This window comes from Grus americana, chromosome 2 (genome assembly GCF_028858705.1).
Source record: "Grus americana isolate bGruAme1 chromosome 2, bGruAme1.mat, whole genome shotgun sequence".
Taxonomy (NCBI): Eukaryota; Metazoa; Chordata; class Aves; order Gruiformes; family Gruidae; genus Grus; species Grus americana.
In genome coordinates, this window is record NC_072853.1 from 97,860,943 (window position 1) to 97,888,761 (window position 27,819).

Sequence of the window (27,819 nt, forward strand, 5' to 3'; positions counted from 1 at the left end):
AAGACATGGTTGGTTTTCAATGGGCATTAGATCAGTGTTCAGATAAATACACAATTCAGTAAGGCAGGCTTTAACTGCTTCTCTTATTAGTAATCCAAACATTAGTTTACTCAACAGAGAGATTTGATCTTTATTTTTACATTATTTCCAAGTTCAGAAAAGATTTAAACTCTGTGCCCAACCAAGAGTTTGTATTTTCTATTGCAGGAAAAGGCTCAGAAACCTACTGTGCCAAAAAGTATGAAATTGTGGGTTTCAGCAGATCCTCCTAATAGATGCAATAATTAAAGTTGTTGTGAACATGGTATAAGGAGAAATCCATGCATCTTTTTTCTGAGATTGCCTTCCACTGCTTGTACACAGTGTTCAGCCTCTTCCAACAAGCATCCTAGAAAGACTCAGAATGTTACTTGTGTTGGTCGAAGAGGGTCAGTCAGACAACACAACCACCTCTTGACAAAGCATATACCAGGCTACCTACCTTTCCTACCCACCCTGCCCGTGAGGTGGACATGGGAAAGGTGTCTGTTCTAGCCTTAAACTCCTGGATGTGCTCAGGAGGAACAAGTGAGTGCTTCATTTCTGAAACAAGTCTGTGCCCTGCCCAAGCTGACAAGCTAGACAGCATCACTTCTCAGCCCATCAGTTGAACTACACTGTACCATAGCTTCATCTCGATTCCTTGATTCTAGGAAGTTTTTTTCTAAGCAGACTGCTATTAGTAATGACACCTGCAAAGGCTCTCTCCTTTCTTGTTACTTTTTTCAGGGTATCTTTGCTGCATAGTTGATTTGAGAGACTAGCCATCACATCTGACACACAGATGAGCCAGGCAGGAGCACATGAGTCGTCTTACTACAAAACGGCACCTTTCCTGATGCCGTGCTTCTCTCTCTGTATCACAGGGTCTTTGTGCTGCAGGGAGCTAAGATCCTCACCCAGGAAATAGTGGAAGAAATGCCACTGGCTGCAGACAGACCATCATTTGTCCTTCTGAAACTATGGGAAGGCGCTGGGAGACTATTAGCACTTGACTAACTTCACTGCAGGGGGAGTGAAATTACTCTAACTTGGTGGAACAGTCTGTATGGATATATATACGCCTACACACACCAGTTTTTATTCCAAGCCTGGCCAGGTAGCCTTAGCTTAAAATACCTAAGAGACAAAATTCAGTGAACAGCCTGGGTTAACTGTGTGGTGAGAATGTACCCTGAGTTCTCTTACTTCTCCTATTTGTCAGGTTGTTGGATAATTTTGAACCAGCTGAGTAAAAGTTCTCTGTTTCCTAAGGGCTTTTTCTCTGTTTCTGTTTTTCTACTGTTCTTTCTGGGCAACACAGGGTGATTTTCAGATCATCTTCTCTATTGCCAAAAGAGTTTTTTCACAAAACCTGCCACTTTGGTCAGGCCTGGAGCTGACCTGAAAGAATAGGCTCTTTCTGATGGGCTGCCTTACTCAGCTCCTCAGGTGGGATCCCAGCTGCTCAGGAAACGAGATGAGCTCTTGCTCCTCCCCTTAGTGATTTAGTACAAGTCTGGCAAGAGAAGAGGAAGCAGAAAAGCTTTTTTCTTCCTGAGAGTGATAGTGAGAACTACCATGAGACTGTAAAAAAATAGGGTCTACCTTTTTGTTTGTTCTGCAGTGTCTGATCTGTGGTTTAAGAGAAGAGTGGTCCTGTGCTGCAGCTGAATTTCCTTGGTTTGGAAGGTGGAAAGGAAGAATGTGTCACCTGTAGCTGGAGGTAAGAAACTAAAAATCCAGGGTAGGAGCAGAGGTGAGCATGGTGCGGGACTGATGGGGGAGGGAGGTGGGTAGAGCCTGTGGCCCAAGTGGAAGTGGGGATGGGTGTGTTTAGCCGTGGACCAGAATGGGGTGGCAGGGCTGATAGCAAGGAGAGCGCGAATGGCACAATTGCTTTAACTTAATGCTTTTGGAAGAGCTGGCTGTAGTAAATGTTGTATGCACGTTGAAGGTAGAGGCATAGGGGATTCCAAAGTCAAAAGACCGACCAAACACATCAGTCTGTAATGGAAACAATCATCTCCTTCCATGTGGACAACCCACCTGTGCTTTGTATATCTTAGCCCATGAATTGTTTTTTTTCCATTGTAATTTTAGTACTTGTTTTGTCCTTCCCTCGTATGCTCAATGCTTGTCAAATAGATGTTCTTGGGACCTGTACTATCTGAAGCTCTCACCTCTTTGCTAGTTGCTCTGCACAATAAGTTAAAAGCCATTGTTCTTACTCTTAGGGTCCCACCATTTTCTACTGCCCCAAATCCCTGCTGGTTACAGCTTTTTCCCTGCACACTCCTGCTTTTCTGCCTTCCCGTGTGTATACAATGCCTTTCCAACCTCCTGTTTCTTAGGGAAAAGGAATATTTTCATGGAGCCATCCAAGAAGTGAGCTAAAATTAATAATATAATAATAAAAAAGTAAACTTGATAGAATCATGATAATGTGCATGTGCTCAAACTTAGTGACTGACTGGTTACTAATTTGCCTCTTCCTGGCTCTTCTCATTTGTTTTATTACTTTCAATTAGTGTATAACAATTAAGATTAGATAACATTTTCCCAGGTGAGATAGGTAGCAGCAAGACTCAGCTCAGCTGTGCCCCATGATAAATCATTTACTTATGCCCTAATGAAAAGACAGCTGTGGGGAGCAGAGGAGTCTTTCATTTTTGCAAGACAGCTTAGATCCAGATTGTTTCATTGATGCAGTTGTAAGTTATTGGGCTCAATGACAGAGTCCTCAGTATAATTGTTTGTGGCTTCTACTGCGGTTATTTCCTTCAGCAGTACCCCTGGCTCACTATCTAAAGGTGAGGGGTGCCTGTACCTCCTTGATTTTCAAAACTTGGGCAGTCCTTTTCAGTCTGTTTACCTGTAGTTTGGCGGGCAATTGCTAGAAAAAATGTGATGTTGTGGCATTTTGTTCAGTTCCTCTTCCCTAACCTAGAACAAAATCGGCAATGCTTTGTAATGAGGGATGGAAGTAGATACGGAAGCAGTTCTTTCTACCCAAATGTGATCAGAATGTTACTCCAGTTAGTACTCAATTTAGTCAGTTTATTCTGGTGTCCATGGATGATGCGTCTTTTGCTGTAGGAGAGGGGAAAAAAACCCAACAAACCTGCTCCAGAAGTTTCTTCTCCTGTGTATGTTTTTAGAATGATCTTCCAGGCTTTCAACAAAAATAAACCTGGACTTCCAACATCTATGAGATGAGTACAGGACCCACTGCACTGCCATTAATCAGGTTTTGATAGTAGGTTGTACACAAACTGTGTGTATTAGTTTGACATTAAAAAGTAGAGGGGTTAGATAATAAAGCAGGCACTGGAAAAATACACAGTTGAATTAGATGACCTGTTTTTTCTCTTCAGCAGACATCTTCATGTCCTTCACTGCAAAATCACCCACTTCCTTGTTTCAAAATGGATTTTTTTTTTTTTAATCCAGCCTAGCTGGTCATTTCTTCAGTGTCTTTTCCAGGGCATCTCTCTGTAGAGACATTAAACCTTTCAGCAGAGTATATTTCGATGTTGGGGTGACGCTTTGCTGTTTGCCTTCTGCTTTTTTTTTTTTCCCCATGTATGGAGATGATGGACTCTAATACCAATGAAAGCCTAGAAATAATGATCTGCTAATAACCTCAGTGCTCACTCATGAGCGAGCATTATCTGCAGTGAGAATTCCCCTTTTCTGCTGAGTGATGTGTCTGTGAAGCTTGCGATGTTGCTGTACAGCCAGCAGATGTGGGGATTTGGTAATGAGGCCCTACGTATTTAGGGAAGTTACTTTATTACTGCTGAAGAGATTTAAGAATGGTTTTGTTAAGCTTTATAATCATGATACTGCTGGCTTCTGCTGCATACAAATGAGCAGCCCAATCCTAGAGCTCTGCTGCTGAGGGTTGTACTTACTCCCGGAAAGATGCGGTGATTATTTGATCAGTCAGGAGGCTGAATTCTACTGTTTTCTGTATGATAAGCAGTTTTAGCAGTGTTAAACGCAAACCAAGGACCTATGGTTGAAACACTATCCTGTTACATGTTTCAGAGTTATCTGCTCCCCAGACTTTTATTGCCATAAATAACTCTAGAAGTCAGGCCTCACTGCCAGAAGTGTTAAGTGCTGCAAATAGTATAGAGGATGACTCATTTAGTGAGATGAAGGTGGAGCATGATTCAGTAGGAAGAAAACTGATATACAAAGGAGACGTTTTTGAATGCAGATGACACACAAAAAATCTGAACAAAGTGATGTTCAATCATCATAAAAATGAAACAAAAGACTCTTTGGGGGGTGGGGGGGTGGGGAGGAAACTCTTATTTCTAATGACAAAGGCCATTCTAGCAAAAGCCCAAAGTGGGAAGATGTAACTGTGTCATTCCTTACCCAAGATGAACTGTGGACTGCATAGGAAGAGATGAATGGAAAATTCTTCCCAATATGTCCAAACTAAACAGATTATTCAGCAAGCAGGTTGCTTTCCAGATTGTTCTGTGTCTATATAAGCTGAGAAAGGAACTTGGCTTTGAGCTAAACAGCCTTGGGAGACCAAGAGTCCTTAAAGCTTCAAGAAACTCACAAGGATATCTCTATTTCCAATATTATTGCAAAAATAATCTCAAATGTGGTTGTCTTTCATAGTGGTGAAGTCCATGATCTCATTTCTTTGTTGAAGGTAGTGCTGGACTGAAATTCAGCTTAAAGCCATTCATGCTTATTCCTGGTCCATACCAAAATTTCAGGTGTGGCTTTACCTGTGTGTTAATGCTCAAAATCCAGAGCAGCATGTTGTAATTTGGAATCTGTCTGGGGAGTAAACCTTTTCTACTGTGTCTGTAATGTTCAGTGCATTCAGTCTCTCTGTTCATAGGTAAACTGCTGGATTTGAGTTCTAATGGCATAAATTATTTTTACAGGAGGTAGCACAGGCCAAATTTTCTATTGTTACTAAGGGAGAGCTAATAGTTAACAGCTAGTGACAGATTTATGTTTTACCTTGTAGGTTGCCCAGCTCAAATGTAAAATATCACTTGAAGTTGGCTTTGTTAGTAAAAAGCATGAGGTTCATTTTTTTTTTAAAAGCTGTACTGAATTTTTTCTTTTTGGAGGGAGGGGAGGAGAGTGCCTTCCTCCTGTCAGGAGGATAGAAATTCTCTAAGGAGAAATAGCACAGACTGAGTGTCAATAAAAGAGTATGTGCAATTTAATACCAGACAGCTTTTTAATACAGGAGGAAAAAAAATAGACACTCGCCTATTTTATGAAGGGGAAAAATACAAAAACCTGCCTGCAGTATGTTACCTAAATTTAGCCACAGAGGCTAAATAATCCTCTCAGATACTCAAAAAATCTGAGGGAAGTAAAGGCTATGGAGATGCTCTAGCCCCATTTTCCAAAGTGCTGGCAATAGAAGTGTTAGGCAGGACTAGTGGCCAGGCTGCATGGTGGCACTTGCTTGTTTAGTCCCTCTTACGAAAGTTTCTGTTTGATCTTCAATAATGTAAGTGACCAGGGTTAGTGATGTGTGAATGGCTTGCCTCAAATGACAGAGCTACTCGGAATCATCCTTGGTTTGAGCTTGAATTGTTCCTGTGATCAAGCAGTGGTGGGATCATGCTTTGGATGACGCATATCCACAAATATGTTAAACTTCTTATAAACTCCCTGAAGACCTTCTCCCTCCTCATGTCTGTACTTGAAACCGTATCTGGAAGAGGCATCTGATCCTTAACACAATGCTTGACAACAAAGAATAAGCTCAAATTCAGAAGCCAAAATAAACCTCAGGTTATCATTCAGAATGAAAAGAAAATGAATGCTAGTTGCTTAGTCAAATACCAGTTCCAGAATTTTTTTTAAAAAATCTGGTTTGTAATGGTTTCTTAGCCTGAGATCAAATGTGAATTGTAGATTTCTCAGAAGTGTGAATATTTAGGATTTCTGAGGCCTTAATTTAAGTGTAATTATAAGCCCTGACAGCAGTATTTCTTCTAGTTTTGTGGACTTAAGAAACAAGTTTGTGGCATATGAGTTTTTCAAAGAGCAAGTTCTTAGTACTGTTGCTGTCTCCTTTGTCCCCATTTGAAACAGGCCCAAAAGCCATAAACAACTGAAAACTGCTGCCTGCTTCTGTTTGTATTAACATCTCCATAATGCAGTTCTCTGTTGCTGAACAACTTGCTTCTAAAGTCTTAGAGGAGATATGCCTGGATGCTTTGCGTGTGCAGAAACTGAATCTCAGGGTGACCACAGCAGGGTCAGAGCTGTAGCAGGGGTCCTGTCTCGTATAATGATGCTTACCTTGTTTTCATACACTTTTCCTGGTCCTGGCAGTGGTACTTTGGCTCTTGATTATTCTCTGCATCCTCAACTCCTCGAGAATGTCTGATGATTTTTGCCTCTCTGTTTCCTGTAAGGGCCATGATTCGTCTTCAAAAGATGAAACCATTAAAACTTGTAGAGCACTTGGCATTCAGACAAAACTTTGATGTATTTCTAATGCCAGAGTTTTCATTTAAGAAGCTACATACTGAGAACATCCAGTGAAGAATGCCTGCTCGAGGCTCTCTTCATTGCTTAAACCCTGCAGTAAACTTTTTAGTGGCTTGAAAAACAGTGCAGGCACCTAGTTCAGTTCCTCACTGTAGTCAGTTACACCCAGAGGGGCACATTCAGGAAAGCACAGAAGCACGCGTCGAAGGCCTGTGAAGCCAATTTTTGAGCATGTTCCCAAAGAGGGTCTGTAGGGGAGCTCTTTACAGTTCAAGTTCTCAAGGGTCCTGTGAGCTGGTCAGAGAAAGCCAGGCTGGGATGCAATAGTACAAACCTACTAATAGGCTGTCTTGTAAAGAACACTGTGCTTTTTGGTTAAATGAACCCAAACTTTCATAAGCTTTCGTGGTCTGTGATTTTTGTTGTAACAGCATCTGAGTCTGATCATAAGCATTCCAACACTTAATTATATATTTATAAACAGCAATTAAGAATAAAACCCAAATTATTTTGATAACCCTTCTGAGTGGCTGTTTAGTTTCCACATATTAGACATGAATAAACAACGAACAACTTTATTGCCAAGACCTGTCAGGTTTTTCAACCCTCAGTTGATAGTTCTGCCATCTGCCCAACCTCTATTGGCAGAAGTTAGAGCTTTTGTATGAAGAATGCTTGGATCAAATCAAAATCGCAGTTATTTGACATCTGCCAGTCTTTATAAGCAGAGTGGGTATGACAATGTTGTCTTATTTTTTTTTAGTTGTAAACAAAAATACAGAACATCTACCATCTTGTAGTAGTTGACTCCATACCTCTCCTGAAATAACTGAACCAGTCACCCAAAAAGCACTGGGGTTCAGCTGCCAGTCAGCATACATAAATGTCAGAAGCCAGTATACAGCAAAACATATATTGGCAAAAAATAAAAGCATGATGAGTGGGCAACGTTGACAAGTGATGTGAATTTGTATTGCTTTTACTAATCTATTCATTCAGGAGAAAAATGTAGTTGAAATATCTTGGTATGGTATGTTTGGGGGTTTTTTTGGTCTTGAAACAGAAGATTGAAGCATGATTTCAAAAGCTTTCTGTTCAGAAGCTTCCTGTGAAGTTATCTTTTAGCAAGTGGGAGGAAAAGAAGCTTGAAATTAAATGAAACACTTTATTTCAGAACAAGCAAATCACTTTGTTCAATCTGAAATGAAATCCTTTCATCATGTTCTTCTATGGCTTTGGGAGTTAAGTCCTCTTTAATGAATAGTAAACACCAGTAATTATTCCTTTTGTGTTCAATTTGAAATATTTTATTACAACCCTTGTTTATTACAAAGACTAAACAACCACTGTAGATTTTCTATTTAGTGTATTTGTAAAAAGTAAGCTGTTCATGGCACTTGAAAAATACAAGAGTTAAACTACAAAATTAGGGGGTTTAAATGTGCCAAAGATGGCGCTGCTTTTCCATTAGTGACTCTTACTACAAGGGTATCCTAAGATTATAGAAAAGTTTAGGTTTAAGTGTTCACTTGTACTCAAAATGTTTTTTAGCAGACCTTTGCTTATTGTAATGATGATTTCTAGAATTTTTAGACTTTTCTCTATATGTAATTGGCCCTGCAACTTTTGGTTGCAAACCTATGGAATAACATGGTATTTACTATTCAAGGGTCACGTCCTCGAGCTCAGGAGCGATGCATCCCAACAAAGAGGAAGTCAAGCAAATCCACCAAGAGGCCCCCGTGGATGAACAAGGAGCTCCTGGGCAGAGTCAAACAAAAAAAGGAAGCCTACAGAGGGTGGAAGCAAGGGCAGGTAGCCTGGGAAGAATACAGAGAAACTGTCCGAGCAGCCGGGGATCAGGTTAGGAAAGCCAAAGCCCTGATAGAAATTAGTCTGGCCAGGGATGTCAAGGACCACAAGAAAAGCTTCTATAGGTATGTCAGTGATAAGAGGAGGATGAGGGAAAAGGTGGTTCCCCTCCGGAATGAAACGGGTGACCTGGTTACCCAGGATATGGAGAAGGCTGAGGTACTCAATGACTTCTTTGCCTCAGTCTTCACTGGCAAATCCTTGAGCCACACTGCCCAGGTCACAGAAGGCAGGGACTGGGAGAATGCAGAACCACCCACTGCAGCAGCAGATCAGGTTCGAGAACATCTAAGGAACCTGAAGGTGCACAAGTCCATGGGACCTGATGAGATGCATCCGTAGGTCTTGAGGGAACTGGCAGATGAAGTGGCCAGGCCGCTCTCCATCATATTTGAGAAGTCCTGGCAGTCTGGCGAAGTTCCCGCCGACTGGAAGAGGGGGAACATAACCCCCATTTTTAAGAAGGGTAAAAAGGAAGACCCAGGGAACTACAGGCTGGTCAGTCTCACCTCCGTGCCTGGCAAGATTATGGAGCAGATCCTCCTGGAGACTGTGCTCAGGCACATGGAAAACAAGGAGGTGATTGGTGACAGCCAACAAGGCTTCACTAGGGGCAAATCGTGCCTGACAAACTTGGTGGCCTTCTATGATGGGGTTACAGCGTCGGTGGATAAGGGAAGGGCAAGTGATGTCATCTACCTGGACTTGTGCAAGGCATTTGACACTGTCCCGCACGACATCCTTGTCTCTAAATTGGAGAGACATGGATTCGATGGATGGACCACGCGGTGGATAAGGAATTGGCTGGGTGGTCGCACTCAAAGAGTTGTGATCAATGGCTCAATGTCCAAGTGGAGACCAGTGACGAGTGGCGTTCCTCAGGGGTTGTTACTGGGACCGGCACTGTTCAACATCTTTGTCAGCGACACGGACAGGGGGATTGAGTGCATCCTCAGCAAGTTTGCCAATGACACCAAGCTGTGTGTGCTGAGGTCGACATGCTGGAGGGAAGGGATGCCATCCAGAGGGACCTTGACAGGCTGGAGAGGTGGGCCCATGTGAACCGCATGAAGTTCAACGAGCCCAAGTGCAAGGTCCTGCATGTGGGTCGGCGCAATCCCAAGTGTGACTACAGGCTGGGTGAGGAATGGATTGAGAGCAGCCCTGAGGAGAAGGACTTGGGGGTGTTGGTGGATGAGAAGCTCAGTGTGAGCCGGCAGTGTGCGCTTGCAGCCCAGAAAGCCAACTGTGTCCTGGGCTGCATCAAAAGAGGTGTGACCAGCAGGTCAAGGGAGGTGATCCTACCCCTCTACTCGGCTCTCGTGAGACCCCACCTGGAGTACTGCATCCAGCTCTGGGGGCCCCAGTACAGGAGAGACATGGAGCTGTTGGAGCGAGTCCAGAGGAGGGCCACGAAGCTGACTGGAGGGCTGGAGCACCTCTCCTGTGAGGACAGGCTGAGAGAGTTGGGATTGTTCAGCCTGGAGAGGAGAAGGCTCTGGGGAGATCTAATTGCAGCTTACCAGTTTCTGAAGGGGGCCTATGGAAAAGATGGTGAGGGACTGTTTATGAGGGAGTGTAGTGACAGGACAAGGGGTAATGGTTTCAAGCTGAAGGAGGGTTGATTTAGATTAGATGTTAGAAAGAAATTCTTCCCTGTGAGGGTGGTGAGGCACTGGAACAGGTTGCCCAGAGAGGTTGTGGAGGCCCCCTCCCTGGAAGCGTTCAAGACCAGGTTGGATGAGGCTTTGGGCAATGTGGTCTAGTGGAGGGTGTCCCTGCCCATGGCAGGGGGCTTGGAACTAGATGATCTTTGAGGTCCCTTCCAACCCCAACCATTCTATGATTCTACTTACTGTCTCTACCTGATGCTAGTCAGGGGCATTGTACTGACCGTTCTGTTGTAAAAACTGACTCATTGTAACAGCAGATTGACAGCCCTTGTGTGGGCAATGCATCTTCCTGGTGTGCCGTAATCCCAGTTAGAGAGGGCTGCCCCTGGGGACAAGGCTGAGTTTGTTCTCTTGGTCTGTTCCAGGCATCTGCCAAGATAAGTATCTACCCTGCTGCCTGTTCTGGTATTGAGGGTTGAGTCATGCTGCAGAACATAATCACCAGCTAGGAAATACTTTCTGCTACTATTGCATGGTTTTAAACCAGCGCTAAGAGCTCATTCCTTGCGGTGTCGCAGCATGAATGTTTCTGGGTATAGAAGTTGGCTGTAGCAATAGAGTCTCGAGATTATTTGCTCCTAGGGGTTTTTTTTGTGTGGAGCTGGTATGAACTTCAGTTACTGTTTACCTGTGCTTTGTGCGTTGCTGCTTTTCTGGGAAGATGTAAATCTTTCTAGTAGTTCCTCAGGGGAGTCTCCCTCACTGGTCTTGCCTTCAAATTTGGCTTCATCCTTTGAAGTGCCTGTGGGCCAAGCTGCCCCTTCCTGTGAGGGGGCAGCCTCTGTTGCAGCAATGCTGTCATTTTTAGTCTACAAGAAAATGAAGAAACAAATGAGAAAAGCTCCTTGGGCTTCTAAACATTTAAGGTTGTATCTAGAATAGTCACATAGACTTGGCAGGCTCAGAGTGGAGTGTAAGACAGAGGCATTCCTGATGTTAATCCGTGTTCTGTCACAGGTGGATGTTGATGATGAGGAAAGGTCTCTTGGAGCACTGCATCCAGTGTTGGATCTCCATCCAACACTCCATCCAGTTGGAGTACTTCATCCAGTTCTGGGGGCCCCAGTACAGGAGAGACATGGAGCTGTTGGAGCGAGTCCAGAGGAGGGCCACGAAGCTGATCAGGGGGCTGGAGCACCTCTCCTGTGAGGACAGGCTGAGAGAGCTGGGGTTGTTCAGCCTGGAGAAAAGAAGGCTCCGGGGAGATCTAATTGTGGCTTACCAGTACCTGAAGGGGGCCTACAGGAAAGATGGTGAGGGACTGTTTATCAGGGCCTGTAGTGACAGGACAAGGGGTAATGGTTTCAAGCTGAAGGAGGGTCGATTTAGATTAGATGTTAGAAAGAAATTCTTTCCTGTTAGAGTGGTGAGGCACTGGAACAGGTTGCCCAGAGAGGTTGTGGATGCTCCATCCCTGGAAGTGTTCAAGGCCAGGTTGGATGAGGCTTTGGGCAACCTGGTCTAGTGGAGGGTGTCCCTGCCCACAGCAGGGGGGGTTGGAACTAGATGATCTTTGAGGTCCCTTTCAACCCAAACCATTCTGTGATTTTTGGAAAGGAAGCAATGACCTTAAACCTAAATGTGTGCATAATCCAGTTGACTATATTGGAGTATTGTTTCAGTACTTTAAGTGCCTTCTGTATGTGGATCATTGGTTAGAAACTTAAAACTGAGTTTTAAATTATCATTTGGTAAGGTGCCAACCTGTGCACCTTCTAAACAATAGCTTTGAACTGTCGTAGAATGCAGGATTAGAGCCTAGATGTATTCCTGTCTCTTCTCTGTACGTTTGGGCTTGAGCCAACTCAACTCTGCAAACTTTACAAAGTGGCTATGCACATGTATTTTGTAATATTTAGATATATTTAAGCCCTGTGCCTCATAATAACTTTTTGAGGCAAAACCCACCTTCTTGCAGTGTTGTAACTTATCACTGGTGTGGGAGATAAGTGCCTCTAATTGTATTTTTAATGAGGCAAGTGAGACAGACTGTGAAAAGCCACTTTCCAGGTGCTGTGAAATCAGGTCATGCATGTGGCTTCCTCTGTAGTGTAAAGGTTGTATTAAGCTGAGTGAGTGATAGCCCTTCTCTTAAAGAGCTCCCTGACAGATTCGGAGCTACTGTTAACATCGGCAAAACCATTCCTCTGTATGCTTATGTCCTTGTACACTTGCATGCTAAGACATCTCCTAACATGCTTTATACAGAGTCTGTCTGGAAGAAGTCACTCCCTGGCTTTTGGCTTCCTGGGGGTTCTGTAGCTCCTCAGAAGACAGCTGTGCAACAGTGACCCTGTTAGAAGTATTGCAGACCATGGTGAAACTGTGACCATCTGCTTCCCCTTACAGTAAAGTCCAGAGAGTAGGAATGCCCTAGTCTCTTCTCAGGAGCTGGGTTAGTTGTTATCACCATGGAATTTAACTGTTGCCAGGGCCTGTTGCTATAATAAATAACACCACAGAAGGCCGCCTTCTTATGTCCTGGCATACAGACATCATCATCTTTGTCCAGGCACCCTCATCTGAAGTTGAGAGGGAATGTGTTTCTTCTGTGCAGCTGCAATGTTGGTCTGAGCACAGCAAATCTCTACAGATCATTCGGGGGTTAGTGAACCTCCCATGGGAACGCAACTGAAGACACTTGATATTTCCAGCCTTTTTTTTTTCTGGTTTTTTTTTTTTAGCTGAACAAGATACTGCTATGTAAAATACACACACATTTCAGTGTCTGGTTGGATTTCATAAGTATTCTTCAGCACCATTAGCAATTAGAAAAGATCAGTCCTGAATCTGGAATTCCAAGCAGGAAGGCAAGCTTTTAAATGGGAGGAAATGTAGTCAGGAGATAGGGACAGGCTAGGACTAGGGAAAATGTTTGAAGCGTCCTTTGAGTTTACTGTACAATTTCTTGATAACTGTTTTGAGTCTGTTCACATACTTAGAATTAGATGTCTGTAGGAGATTAAAAAAAAAAAAAGCAGCCATGGCTTATACTTCCAAGAGGTTGCTATAAAAGATAGCAGAGAAATGTTAAGGCAGTGCTGTCAGTTGAAGATTGTCTTGGGTCACTTGTGCTGAGATCATCAGCTGTTAGAAGAAATAAATTTTTTTTCAAATATTCACATGAAACAGACTCTTATATGAAATTGAAAGATTCAGAAAGCCCAAGTAACTATTAATACCTATGAGGAATTATTATTTCTTATCTTCCTGAGACCCTGGTAACAAATGAATGTCAGCTTGTGACCTTACCCTGATTCATAGTGGGAAAAATTTCTGCAAAACTTGCCAAAGTTCTTTTCCGTATATGTGAAAGAGATGTTTACATGACTAATGTGTCTTTGAAGTAATAAGGCTGGTAAACTTCTAGAATCAAATGAACCTCAACACTGAGACAGAGTGACTCCAGCCAAAGAGATCACTCTGGATGGATGGTTGCAGGCAGCCCTGTGTGTTCCTCTTGTCTCCGCTCCAAACCGTCAGCTAGTCTGGTGGGAAGGCTGAATAAACTCGTTTGCACGGCAGTGAGCCTCAAGTGGTCTTCCCTGCCTCTGTGTGCCTTATTTGACTGTGCAAGGCATGGCGGTAAGGTTGCTGTATGGCTTCCAGGTTGTAGCTAATGTCACTCGGAGCGCGGGTGACTGTACCTACCTGTGCCGGCATCCTAGAGCTGCAAGGAACTCTCAAATGTGCATCTACTGTCTCTTGAAAAACAAGTGTCTTCCAAGAAATTTTGGGGTTTTTTTCATCCCTAACAAACAGGGACCTGATTCTTGTGTCCATTTTGAATTCGATCAGAATGCAAGTCAAATAACCTTTTGGTGTGGGGGTTTGTTGTTCCTGTTCTATTTTTTCTCTCTTTAGTAGATGTTTGCAGGTTGTATATGATAACGTTAAAATACAGTTGCTGCTTAATGTATGGCAGAACATGATGTACAGGCTGAGCTTCTTGTTTGCATTTCTGCGTAAACACTTGCTGAGATGATGCAGTTCTAAAACTTGTTTATAAGCAAGTAACAAGTGACATTTTAATCCTTCCAATAGGTGATTTTTTTATTTGTTCCTTCCAACACAAATGACATGATAAATGGAAATGGAACATCGGTTATCAAAGTCAGAAAATTGATTAAATGTAAAATCATAGACTGTAGCATAATCAAAACCCAGGTAACCTTTGATTTATGCTTTACAAATTGATTATTGGCACATAAGAAGAAAGACAAGTGATAGTTTGAAGAAATAAGAGTATGTGGGATGTAACAAGTGGCATGAAACTGGCCCTCATATTTATGAAAGAAACCTTCTCAGACCTCAACAGAACTTGTACACTTAGAGCCTGCTCTTTTAATATCTGCATATGATTAAATTGACATGGTGAACAGTATGTTTTTGAACAATCAGAGCTACAGGCTTTCAAGAGCAGACTGCTCTCATGCTGATGCTGACTGATGACAGAAAATCTTCCTCTCATTTTAGCAGCTTTTCATCAATCTGTAAAATCAAGAATGAGCAAGTTTCTGTACAGTCAAGGCACCGGGATGTGTGGTGTTGGTTGAAAAATAGAGGATATTCTTCATAAATACAAATGTAGGATATTTCTCTTTAAGAAACCCTATGGAACAGAGCCTATGTGAAGCACAACATTGAAACTGGGGAGAAAGAGGAGCTGTGAGAAGGCTAGTAACAGTCGGAAGGGGGAGAAAAGCGCAGGTCTCTTTATTCCTTGTCTTGTGAGAATGGAAACAAAAGCCAGTCACAGGGATGTGTGTGCTGGGGGACAATCACTACAAAATCAGAAACAGCTGTTTCTATAATTACTGGTGTTATGTGGAAGAAATCAAAATGTATGTATATTTTAAAATGAGAGTTGTTTTCAAAACTCAATCTGAAGCTGTTGCTTGGCTTGCAGGATAATTAGGAAAACTGAATGGGAGGCAGGACATCTCGGTGTCTACAGCATTATCGGCTGTCCCTGATTTATGCTCCTAAATTAGTGAGCTACTGCGGAACTTGAGAAAAGGACTATCCATGGAATGCCATTCCTCATACACAGCGACACTTTGCTGGTCTTGGTAAGTGAAAGATTCCCATGTAGTATCACCAGCCTGACACGTATGCAGATAAAAAGCACTCTCCTAAGGCTTGACAGCTGGCTGAAGTTATTAACAAAATAAAGCTTGGCTGATTTGAAGGAGAGAGGCACATTTCTGACACTCAGTCTGACAACATTCCTACTGACTTCAGACCACAGAAAGCGACAGGATGGATTTTTCAGGCACTCTGAGCAGGCATATTTCTCTTTGAAAACAGGACTGAATAGTTAGGCGGCTACAGAGGAAGTGCCCTGACTATTAGTGAGCACAAATAGCTGTTTAGGAGAGATGGGGGCAGCAGCTGGGGCTGAGGCTGGTGGGGATGGAGGTTTAAAAAAAAAAAAAAAGCTGGGTTGTGGAGTGGGCAGGGGGAAGGGATAGGGAGAGACAGGAGGAGGTACGCTTGGCTGCAAAAGGTGACTGGAAACCAGGGATGTTGGACATGGACCAAACCAGAATTTTTTGCAACTGAAGTTAAAGCCTCTGCAGCCTATGCAAGAACTGCTGCACTTCAAAGACTGGCTGCTTAGCTAAATCCAAGTAGACTTTCACAGGCAGGCACTATGTGATGATTCTTTCCCTGGAGTTTTCTTCTATTCCCAATTTGAAATCTTACCTGGGTGGGAATGAATACATTGTCAGGGCTTCCATCTCGGGCTCATTCATGTCAGGCTTTAGGTACCTCCCAGGCAGGCTAAACAGCTTGCAGAGCTGGCCTTCAATGTGGAGCCTGAGCTTTGACATATAGCTTAATATTTTTGTAAGACTGGGAAGAGGAAGATGGCTACAAGGGGAGCCACTGTCTGGGTGGCTGTAGTCAATGGAGGACTGTTGGTTGTGTGTCGCTAAATCAGCTCTGTGGCTGGCTCTTTTGAGTGTGTGTGTATTGTATTTTGGTTCTGCATGTGATCCAAATACTGTACGTAATCTCTCCATGGTGACTGCACAGCATTTCTTTCTATTTAAGGAGCAAAAGAGGTTTGGGTTTTCTGCCAGAATTCCCACTCAGGTAATTATGCTTCTGCCTGCAGAATTTCCCCATAGCTTCAATTGTAGTAGTCGTCCTTCACTCCCACTCCTAAAAAAGTGCAAACACAGACCCACTGCTGTGTTTTAGGAACGCAGCAGTGGTTGCTCTGCTGAGGCAAGTGAAGCGACCCTGCCATGCATCATGTACGCTAGATTTGTCCCTAGTAAAGATTGCTGCATCCAATCGCGCTACTCTGCAGCTCTCGTCTTTCTGTGCATGACTTTGGCATAACAAGTTGGTCTTGCTAGTGATACTGCTAGATGATAGTGAGACAGCCTGCTGGAAGCAGATGATTAAGAGCCAAGAGAAAACCATATGGAGAGAGAAGGATTTCTCTTTACAGAGTTTTAAGTAAAAGTGTTTATGTCTTTGGATCCCATAGCTGTTTTTTCCCTTCTTTGCATCAGTTTTATGGGTGGGAAGTGGTTGCAGTTGATTAGCAAATTCTGTCAAATCTCTCTAGCTAGAACAAATGTTGTAAACAGTAGATGTTTTGGGCAGCTCTGTCAGTACTAAAAATCAACAGGCCAACATTGTAATGGTAATAACAAGTATTTAATAGTTATTACTCATGTTAACTACGATATTATATAGGTTACCAACATTATGTAAATAGTATCATTTTGCAAAATATGAAATATATTAAATGAAGTGTCTCCTGTCTCAAATTTAGATGATGTGATGATTTTTTCTGAACTTACGGCATCAGAGCTAATAAGTCCAACTGGTCTGGAAAACACTTCCGCAGATGCTTAATTCTCTATGAAGTCTAAGTAAGCACAGGCCTTGTTCACTCAGATATGAAACATAGTATGTCCAACATCAAGTTAAGACTCATCAAACATAGTGTAGATAGTAAACAGAACCAAGACAATTGAAACAAATTATTGATTCATGGAATTTAGTCTTCACAGAATGTTCACATACAGATTGTGTTGCTATTGAACACAGTTCTTACTCAGATTTACTAAATGAATGTTATGGTGAGTGTGTGGGTTTAAAAAAAAAAATCTGTTAACTAATTCTGTATAGTTCACTTCCTCAAGACTCAAGCTGTTTCACATATGTTATTGTTTCATTCTCCCTGACTGAATGCTATTCAAGTGAATAGCACTCAATCCCTGCTTGCATTGGTATTAGGAGTAGGGGTGCTTAAAGTATCTTTGGGATTGCAAGTTTCTTATGAACATGGGGTAGTTTTAAGGAAAGTCTGACAAGTAGGAAATGAGAATTTTTGACAAAACTCAGTGTCTTCCTTGCTCTCCAGTAAGAGCAAGTTAATTCTACCAGTTACTATTCCTAGAAGAGTCAGGTAGTATGCTACTTAGTTGAGAGCAAGGTGTGCTAGTATGTTTTCCTCTTATTGCAATATTCAAAGCAGCTTTTGCACAGTGCTCTCCTGAACAAGGATTGAGGCTGGCCTTTCATTGTGTTAGTTGCAATATGGTGAAATACTAAGTGTGTAGGTGGGGGGCACTGTTTTCTGACTCCAAGTCTGCCCTGATGGTTTTGAAGGCCAGATATTCATGGTGTTCAGAACCTCTGTGTTGTGGCCCGCCTCTGCATCCAATTCTGTGCAGAACACAGCTTGCCTGAGACACACAAGAGCTTTTTCCTTCTCTATCTCTATCCAACTGGAAAAAACTTCACAAAGTTGAAGGGTGGTGTTTATCTGAAATACGTCTTTTGCCTGCAGCCCCCTCTGTTTTTTATCCCCTCCCAAGCAACAGCAAAACTTCCTGCTCCTTTGTTAAATTGATCATTATGAAAGTTGCTCGTGTCTCCATCTTAGATGCTTTTGCTGTCAGCCCAAATAAACCAGTCTTTACTGAAATAGCCTATGAGTGTTGTATCTGTTGGTCTCAATGGGATCCGTGTTGTTACGCTGATTTGAATTGGTGGATCTTTTGGTCTTCTGAGAAAGCTGATGTTTCTGTGCCAGGTTTGGCATCAGATTTGAAGCTGATGATGCTAATGAGTCATACATACAGTGAAAATTGCTGAGGGTTCTCCTTCTAAGCTTTTGGGATAAGCCAAAATACACTTTCCTAGGGGAATACAGGAACCTGGTAGTGCAAACCCTTGTAGAGGGGCAAACCAAAACTCTGTAAGGATAGAGGAACTCATGTGTGGTAGGGAGGTTATGCATAAACCAGTGTCTCTTGGCAATAGCTCTTCATCCCTGGGAACAAGCTATGTGAGATGCTGTGCTAACTGAGAAGGAAGTGTGGATGTACAGACAGCCCCACCTTGAACTTCTGCTCACCACTGGGATAAGCCAGCAGTAGGGGCAAGTTACCCCACAGGGGATGAAATAGGCCTGTGATCCCATGCACTTGTAGCTGCTGAAGCAGGCTGGGAATATTCCAGCCGTCAGCCTCGCTTTGTTGTGAAGTGATGCCAGAGCTCCTTTTGTGGGACAGGACAGCCCTGCTTCTTGGAAGATTGCAGTCCCTGTTGGGCACCACATGGCTCCTAAGTGACCTCAGAGGGCCGGCAGCCTTCCAGCCTGGGTCAGCTGGTGTCCTCACTTGTTCCTGACTGCAGCTGGGGCTTTGTGGAAGGGCTCAGCAGAAACACCATTGTCTGAAATTTAGATGTCTGACAGAAACACAGAGACTCTTCCTGGCTCAACCGCAAGTTTTCCAAGCCTAGAGGTGAGGGAGATCTGTGAAGTTAATTAGACTTCAGATTTGAACTTTCCTCATGGGTGTCTGACATTTTCCTTTCAGCTTATCTGCATATAGAGCTGCTACGCATTGGACTTGGGATGCTCCTGGAATGAGAAATGGAGTGTATAATGTAGCTGCTTTCCAGGGACTGCCTTGTCAGAGTCTGCGATTCAGCTCTTTGCCTTATGGATTAAACTTGGAGTATTCATGTGCTTTTAAACTTCTTTTAAAACAGTTTGCTGAGATGAAGTCTGTGCTGTTAATTAGAGCTCTGCTGCTGTTCACAGAATGCTGGCTGTGCTGAGCAAAGCTCTTCAAACACTGTTTTCCTGAATTTGAACAGGTACTGTTCAAAGCACTGCCCTCTCGCGCTCCCTTCGCAGGCAGTAGAGGTGAGGAGCCACTTGTTCCTGGTGGCATTTCTGTGCTACTGGGAGACCGGCCACGCAATGAGGTGGAGCCAGCACTGCTCTTCTCCTGGGTCTCTTAGGAGCGTGGGGTGGGGAGGGGCTTACTGCATGGCCAAACACAGTCCATCATTACTGTGAGCAGCACATCATAAACATACTTCTTGCACAGTGACCAAATACCATTTTAGCAGATGTTTAATGCAGAATTGTCAGACCTTCTAAGGAAGCTGTGCCACAACTTTGCTCCTGTGCTCATCAGCAACTTTTTTCAGATTCCCAGCCTCTTTTATCTGTAACTGGTTTGTAGTTATATATTTAATGTTTTGTGATCGCTTCTTCCATCCCTTGATTCACTGGGTCCCTTCCCTTTGTCAGGGAGCATCCCTCCACATTTTGCCCCCTTCAGAGGGAGGGAGCTTCATGCTTTGCCTATCCTTGCTCAGAGCCAGTTCCGTTTCACATGTTGTCTTGGTCTGTTGTGGGACAGAGGCTGTAACTTTCTTTCTTTGCGTAAGCCTGCATAGAATTGAGGTTTTCCTGCTAAGAGTTTTAGACATTCTTGTGGTATAATGTAGTATGTGGGAACAAATTTTGTGTATATGTAGTCTAAGGATCAGCTAAATATTCCCTCATATTTAGCTGTTGTTCACACTCCATTCCTGAAGTCCTCTGCTATATTCTTAGCAGAGACCGTTTTCAGCCCTAATGCAAAAGCTGTTCAGAAATAAATTGATTCCATTTTTCTGTCTAAATGGGGAATGGTCCAGATTTGTATGTAAGAGCTGAGATCAAAAACTTGTTGTTTGCTTCTATTTAAACAAAATATGTTAAAAAAAAAAAAAACCACAACAAAAACTTCCAAAGAGGTTCCAAAATTTTTCCTGAAACATTTTTCATTTTCTTATATTTCAAAAAAGATTAGCAGAAACATGGAGCTGCTTCAGCAGTTGTGGAGATAGGATTAAAAAAGCGTGAGTTAAAATACAACTGCTCAAGCTAGGGGGTGGGGGGAGGCTGAACAGTGTTTACTAGAAGCATACTAGCTGTATGGCTGGGATAGCTTTTAGGGGAAAGATTACAAATCTATTCACTTTACATATGGAGAAGTGGTGATAGAGTGCTGTGTATTATGTATATACCCTGAGTAGAGAAATGCCTTGTTCTCAGAAAGCCTCCATCTCTGGAGTGGAAGGCAGCAGCTATTTTTAGTAGTGTCTGCAACATTACACAGGAGAGCACAGGAAGATGCCATTTTCCTAGCTCACTTCATGGATGATTTTTTAATTTACTAAGGAAGGATGACAAACCAGTACAACCAGATGAGCATGGACACAGCTTCATGCTTTTTTCAAAGAAGTCAGCAAGGCTGTGTGAGGGAACAGTCTAAAAAAAAATATATATAAATTGCATTGGAGCAGAGCTTCTTAAGCTATGCCTTGGAACTGTAAGTGCTTGAAATACCAGCTTTAGAAACAAGTGCTACAATGCAGAGCCTGGATAGTTTCTGTTGGGTGCCCAGAACAGTGGACACTGAGATGGAAGAAGCGGATTGGTCTTGTGTCAGGATGGAAAATGTTCCTCGTGTAAAGGGACTGCAGGAGACTTGTGTCTTACTTAACTCCTGTTCTGTCCTCATCCCTGAAGATTTAACTGATTCTTAGACTAGGTACCACCCTCTATATATGCATGAGACTTATTCTGCATTCCTAAGAAATAACAGCAATCCTATACTTTTCTGATACGTGATCAATCTGAGGTGAAATCCTACAATAAAAGTTTGCAGTACTGCTGTGGGCTTGTGGAGCCTTTGGTGAGCCCTGCCAGATTGCTGGAGTTTTTAAGTCAACATTTCACTTGGGCAAGGATAACAGGACCATCACATTTACTCTTCTGTTGACAGCTGCTCTGCTGATTTCCCTCTGCAAATGACTTTGGGTTTTGCAAGTGTAACTGGTGAAGAGCCGTGTGAGTGTGACAGAACAGTCTGTTCCTGCAGTAAATGGAAAAAGCAAAATGCAAGCACACAGTTGCAATCTTGCCTCTTATTCTAATTGCTCACTTTTAAAACTGGTATAGCTGATGTTTGGTGGAGTTATTTTATGCCGTCTTTTTCCTAGTGAGCATTTTTGTGTTTTCCCCACCTCGGATTAGCTTAATTTTTACATAAAATAAGTTATGTGCCCAAGAGCCTGCTGTGGTTGAGGGTGATAATGTGTGGAATTTGGTGAGGCAGCTTAATAAAGGATGTTATTTCAGCAGTCATTGAAGAACAGATATGTGAAATGTAAAACTGTAGAACTGTGTAAATCGGCAAGGGCACCCAGGATCTGCATTTTCCTGATTAGCAGAACTGCTAGAGTTACTGTGATAGCAAAGCATAATTGCAGGTTACTCTGTTTAGGTGGTTTTCTCCAAGAAAACTGAAATAGACACACAAAAACATGTTTAAAAATTAGGTATTTCAAGCACAATTCAAAGACCTGTGCAGATCTAGCCTTTATGACTTTTATAAAGCCTTGCAGGAATGTTTTAGTAGTTTGTCCTGGTGCATTTTTAACAAAGCATGGTGGTGATATTGGGAGGGGAAATGATGTTTTGTTGTGCATGTGTGAGCAAGGACCTTCAGTTGTAATCACAATATAAAAAAAATTGATAAAACCATTCAGTCATGATTTACTTCCATTGCTGCAAAGGAAAAGGCTGCAAAGAGATTTCAGATCCACTTGGGACTGTGATTTGGTTTGTATACCTATCACCATAGATCTTTTAATGCTGTACATAGTTTAACGTATGACCAACATAATTGTGCTAGTAATGTTTCTCTTTAGAGTAAATTAAGCAAATGTTCAGCCTTTAAATATCCATGATAATTTCTCCAGTTGTTTACAAGGGACTCCCATTGTGGCCATTAAAGAACAACATATGGCTTATTGATATAATGTCAGCTTCTCCAAGTATTTCACGCTGTGCCTGTTCCACAACTGATGGGTATCTGACATGCACTCTGGAGCACTGAGGAAGAAAAATATCTTTAGATGTCAAAAACAGTTCCGAGGTGAGAGCCTCACAGCCAGGAGGAGTAAAAAGTGTCCTCTGGCCTTCAACCATCAATTACCTTCTCTGCCCCCATGCTCTTCTATCGACTTATATTTAGCTTCCTCTGAAACGCATTTCAAGCTTTTAACGCGGTTTGTCATTTTATGCAAACCTTTACAACACAATTTGCCATAAGCTGCCTGTGAAGACTATGAACAAGAACAGTATTTTGCCATTCCTGTTTAGGAGCAGTAACCTCTGGTTGAAAGCAAGGTGGAGATGGAAGGGTGGCGATTTACATTTACTGTGGCTAAATTCAGCAGTGCCTGTTCGAGGGTTTAAGCTTCTTGTTGGGTCATATGGATTAATTTTTTGGGTTTTTTTTTCTTTCTGTAATAGTTGCTGTTTGCAGATTCTCAGCATAATTCTGCTTTTGCTTACCTAAAGCAGAGTCTTGCTTCTGAAGCCTGGGAAGTTGTTGCAGTCTCACTGGTCTGAGACTGGAAGCCATATTGGCATACATAGTGGAAAATATCCCAGAGCTTTAATTATTTAGCTATAAAGACCTTCTTTCCTTGTTACTCACCCTAACTTTAAAAAAACAAAAAAACAAAAAAAAAAACCCAAAACAAACAAAAAAAACCCCCAAGAAGCTGGAAGGTTATATTGTATTTTATTTACATGGGTATTCCGGTGTCGAAGCTGTTGTTTCATGCAGTGAAGGACCTCTGTTGTATAGCTAGTTCAAACACTAAAAACTAGGCTCGCCTGCCAGGGTGCAAGCGTTCTGGCACAGGCGATACAAACTAGATGAAACAGCAACTTCAACTCCAGCTTAACCACAGAACTAAAACCAAATCAGTGTCAACCACCTGTTTGTTACAGGGCAGAAGACGTGGCGCGGTCTTGGCAGAAGGGCTGCTTTGTGTGTCAGAGGGTCCCCACTGCATAAGGTGCTTGGCAGGCCACTGGTGTGGGGGTAACCTTGCTTAGCCTTTTGGACAAAATGTTCAATGAAATCAGCCCTAAGACAGGGCTCAGATGATTCACTGAAAAAAAGATTTTTGCCAGTGGCAGCTGAGGGGAGGGGGAGGAGGGGGGGAAGAACTGCTTGCTTCTGGAAAGCTCTGCTTACAGCCCCGCTGAACATCAGTTCAGAGTGCATTTTCATGCTTAGCGTGTTTCGCTCCTGCCTCTTCAGAGATCATGTTAATATTATCACCTCTCATCAAACATTAATCTGTACATCATTTGCCAATTGAAGCATGAGTAGGTTGCACAGTTTTATTCAGCAAGCAACAATTGCTGCCTAGACTCTGTGGCCTAGTTGTTAACAGCTGGCTGTTTGGGTTGTGTTTTTGTTAAGTGGAGAGCCTATTTATAGGTGGCAGAACACATGCACGTCCTTGTCTGTGCTACTGCAGATCCTGGTTAATCTCTTCTGGTACAAAAGCCTAGCCTACCAGCTAGCATACTGTGTATTAGAACTAGTGTGGGAGAGCCTCGGAGGGGGTTTTTCCTCCCTTTCCATCACTATCTTGAAGCTTTGGAGCAGACTGATAGCAGAGAGACAGGCTGCTTGCCTAAAAACTGGGGGTAAAAGTTTCCCTTGTAACTGGTCTCTTCTAGGATACAGAGGAAGTGAGCTGTGGTGGTGATGTCTGACACAAAATATCGTTAAGAAGCATTCTTGTGGCAAAGGATCTGATTTTAAACAAGGTATTTAATGTGTGTATTGCACCCCATTCTTTACCCAGAGGAGGGCAGAGTTAGATTTTGTTTGCTTCTTGAAAATTGGATGGCAGGCAAAGCTATCTGTGACCAGAAGAGGCTGGGAGCTGTCTCATTCCTGCACAAGGGCTGGGGGAGAAAAGGGTGTTGGCCAACACCTAGCAGAGGAAAACCTGTCTCTGCACACTTGACGCCGCCAGCGAGAGTATGGGGAGTATGGCCCAGTGCCTCTGAACGCCCAAGGAGCTTTTCTACGGCACTCTGCTATTTAAAGGCACCGCTTGCTTGCGTTGCTCTTAACACGCTGCTCATGCTTAAAATGAAAACACTGTAGTTCTAGCATAGCACACAATGAATTGCTTAATTACAGAATTGAAAACAAAGTTAAAGAGAAAAATGAGTACAGCACCATTTCAGATCATGTGAAATAGCAGACAACTTAGTTGCTTTAATGTCCTACTATTTTAGGGATTATGAGGGGCCATGGAGGAGTGTGGGGCAACCCATCTGCTTCTTCCAAGGTTCACACACTTCTGGGCTCTTTTTCTTTCCTCTTGTTTAAGAAGGAATTCCCCTGATCTCACACATTTTTCTTCACTGCTCTCTTCCTGACTTATGCTGTTACTTGTTTTGTGTGTAGGAAGTGGTAACTCCTATTGCTCCTGGCCCTGGGACCTTCTCTGCTTTTATAGTTACACCATATTCCTTATTCAGCACTTCCTACATTGCTGGTCACAATATTTTCAGGGACTAGTGCAGCACTTTAGGAATCCCAGGCCAAAGGAAGCATTTGGTGACTATAAATCTTACTGAATGCTGAGGCTGTGGCCTCTGTAAATCTGTTTCTAGGCTGTAAGGATTGTCCTCTGATGCATGGCCTCCAGCTAGGATGAGCATGGTTTCTCTCCCACCTGTGCACAAAAGTTTTAAACCTGAGAAATGAAGCGTGGGTGTATGGGAGGGTTGGAATATGTCTGGATCTTAGCCTATTGTGACTAGCATACACGCACAGACCCAACAGCTGAGCGTCAGTCCAGGCTGTGCTACAGATGTAGCCATGGGGTGTTAGCTGAAGAAATTGTAATGCAGGATGAATATTTGGCATTTAGAGAGCTCTTATTATGTCTTCTGCCAGTTTTACAGGTTCTTTCTATTACCTGATTAGCACTTGCTAAACAGGGAGCACTGTGTTTAGTTGTGGTGCCCTATATTGGTAAATCTTCAGGGCCCAGGTTCGGAATGGAGAAACCAGGGAGACTGAAAGATTTCCTCAGTGCAGCCTTGAAGTCTCTGTGGGTGCTGGGGGCAGGTTTCTGAGGGATCTTTCTTTCATCAAGTGACAGAGTTTGTGATTTGTGGTCCTGAAATAGCAGGTTATATCTCGTGTATTCATCTCTAAATGCATGAGAGAGATTCCTGTAGTGAGAGAGCTGGTTTTGTTTGTGAACAAGGTACAAATTAGCTGGGTAATTAGTAAATGTGCAAGTGTACTTTGCCTAACTTGAAATGACTTAATCCTCAAACACTTAACGTGACCAACCAAACAAAAAATGTTGGCAGTAGTTCGCTGTGTGCTTCAGAAAATGTGACTTGTTGCTTCGTGGGTTGTCAGGGGTATTTCTCAGGGCCTTTTTGCAATCTCCCAGCTGAGCTGTGTGTACGGGGCACATGTGGGTGTGAAGTCTCTGCTCCAGTGTGTTGTCCAGGAACTGCCTTCCCTTTGGGAAGAGTGGCTGTCTTTTCCTACAAGAAGACTCTAGCTCTGTCTGCAGCATCAACACAGTCAGTGCCTGAACAGATTTTGCATTTTGGTATTATCCTGCTGAACAGGTAGGAGCTGAGATATAACAGATGTGAACTTTTTCAAGGAAAAAGCATTTTCAAACTATTAGCCAAGTCTTACATAAATCAGTGTTTGGCTGCAAGGCTGCTGTCTTCAGCCAAGGGATATTGCTGAGTAACGTGCCCTAATAAAGGGAAGGAGAAATATGTTCTGTCTGGCTGTGCTCTTTGTGAGAAGAGTGCTGCAAGCTGCTCAGACGGAAAGCACACTGGTGCTTTGGGAATACCAAGAGAGGGAACAATGCTGTCATGAGAGGGCAAAGGAAAGTAGCGGACTGCAGAGCCTGGTGTCCAGAGAAATCCAGTTATCCGGCCTTCAAGGGACTGGCTACTATGAACAGGACATTGTTACAGTAGTAGAATCACATTTTTTTTGTTTGAAGTGTTGTTACTTCTGAGACATGCCTTATGCATCTTGTAACCTAAGGAAAACAGTAACAGTTCATGTTGTCTGACATTCGTGGGCATGTCTTTATTTTAATTCCATCATAGAATAATTTCTATGTGTCTGGGGGGAAAAAGGACAGCTGCTGTTCTGTATTGTGCAGAACATATAACAACCTGGTTTGTCCCTTCCTTCTCACCCAGTCTCTTGTCACACAAATCCTTGTAATGCAGAGTTTGGAAATAACTTTAATATGTGCCTGTGGAGCAGGAGATTGAGGAAGTTCTGCAGGGCACTGAGGTGAGCACAAGTACCAGCTAGACTCCAGCTAGAGTAATGAGGGCATGCATTTTGGTCTGCATAACCGCTTCTCACAGCGTGGTCCTTAAGTGAAATTGAACAGCCTGAGAGATGGGCATAAACTTTAAATTGTTTCAGTCGCTTATCTGTTTATACCTCTCCTAAAGCAATATGTGCTTTGGTAAGTATTACATACATCTGCATTTCACATTTGGACATACAGGCATAACTGTTGATACACTAATTCAAATATAAATGAGTAGCATCCATGACATCACAAGGATTCATTTATAGAATCATAGTACAACACCCTCTGAGCATAACCTGTGAAGATCACATTAATACATCTGGGGTTATATTCTGCACTGACTGGCAACCTACTGCTAGCAAAGGACGCAAACCAACATAGGCTGTGGTGCTTTCTGCAGGGCACTGTGCCAGCATGATACAGATGATGGGGAAGAGCTGAGCAGATACTTAACATCTATATGTAAATCCTCTCTATTCTGTCACAAGAGCACCTCGTATAAATAAATAAAAGGATGCAGTTAAATCATGCCAGTCACACAAAAAAAAAGTCCAAAGACTGACTCTGGCTGCCTGCCCAGTTATGCTAGGTTTTCCAGGCTATGAAGCATATACTCGTGTCTGGGAAAGTATTTAACTTGTGGGCCATGGGCTTCTAAAGGCCTGGGATGATTTCTGAAGGATCTGCTAAATGTAAATAAGAGAAGCAAGACTCTTATCATGGGACTTAAATCTACTCTGCAGGAGTCAGCACCTCTGTTAGCAAATGCTGAGGTCTGTAAATTGTGAAAAGTTGACAGCTACATGGCTGGAGTCTTCTCATTTATTGAAAATTTGAAGGTGAAGAAATGTTGCAGGGTGTCTGGCACCGAGGGTCAGGACAGCTCTGCCTTCTCTATGTGAAAGGGACATCGGTGGGACTTTGGTTAGTAAAAGGAGATCTGTTGGTGATTTGTGTGTTATCGCTTGTTTTTTCCCCTCAAAGTCCTGATGGAGTTCCTCCTGCCTAGGTGTTGATCAAGCTGCCATCATTGTTTCATGTATTGTGCCACTGTATTTTTTAGCTTCCCACATCTGAGCAGGCTGCAGGTCTAGTTTGTCCCTGGATGGATAGTTCTTTAGGCTTTTTAGGCTCCCAGTAGCTGTGCCGATGTAGTGAGGATCTCCTAGTTGCTTAAGTGTAACTTCCTTCAAAGCTACAAGGAGGTAACCACTCTATATTTACAGCTCTT

At 42.9% G+C, this 27,819-nt stretch overlaps 1 protein-coding gene and 1 long non-coding RNA gene across 2 annotated transcripts in view; one reads left to right on the forward strand and one right to left on the reverse strand.

The window, feature by feature from the left end:
• The window catches only part of LOC129202194 (uncharacterized), a 46,486-nt gene extending 31,374 nt beyond the window's left edge, over positions 1 to 15,112 (forward strand). The window contains exons 2-3 of the long non-coding RNA XR_008575650.1: positions 1,646 to 1,744; positions 14,971 to 15,112. This is a non-coding gene — a long non-coding RNA (uncharacterized LOC129202194). The remainder of the gene's footprint in view (positions 1 to 1,645; positions 1,745 to 14,970) is intronic.
• STMND1 (stathmin domain containing 1) lies at positions 2,703 to 12,377 on the reverse strand. Its single transcript, XM_054814447.1, is given in 10 exon segments — positions 2,703 to 2,745; positions 2,747 to 2,834; positions 2,837 to 2,928; positions 2,930 to 2,964; positions 3,379 to 3,513; positions 6,325 to 6,336; positions 6,338 to 6,477; positions 7,307 to 7,309; positions 10,690 to 10,870; positions 12,291 to 12,377. Coding segments are annotated over 10 exon segments (816 nt in total).
• Positions 15,113 to 27,819: the final 12,707 nt, after the last annotated feature.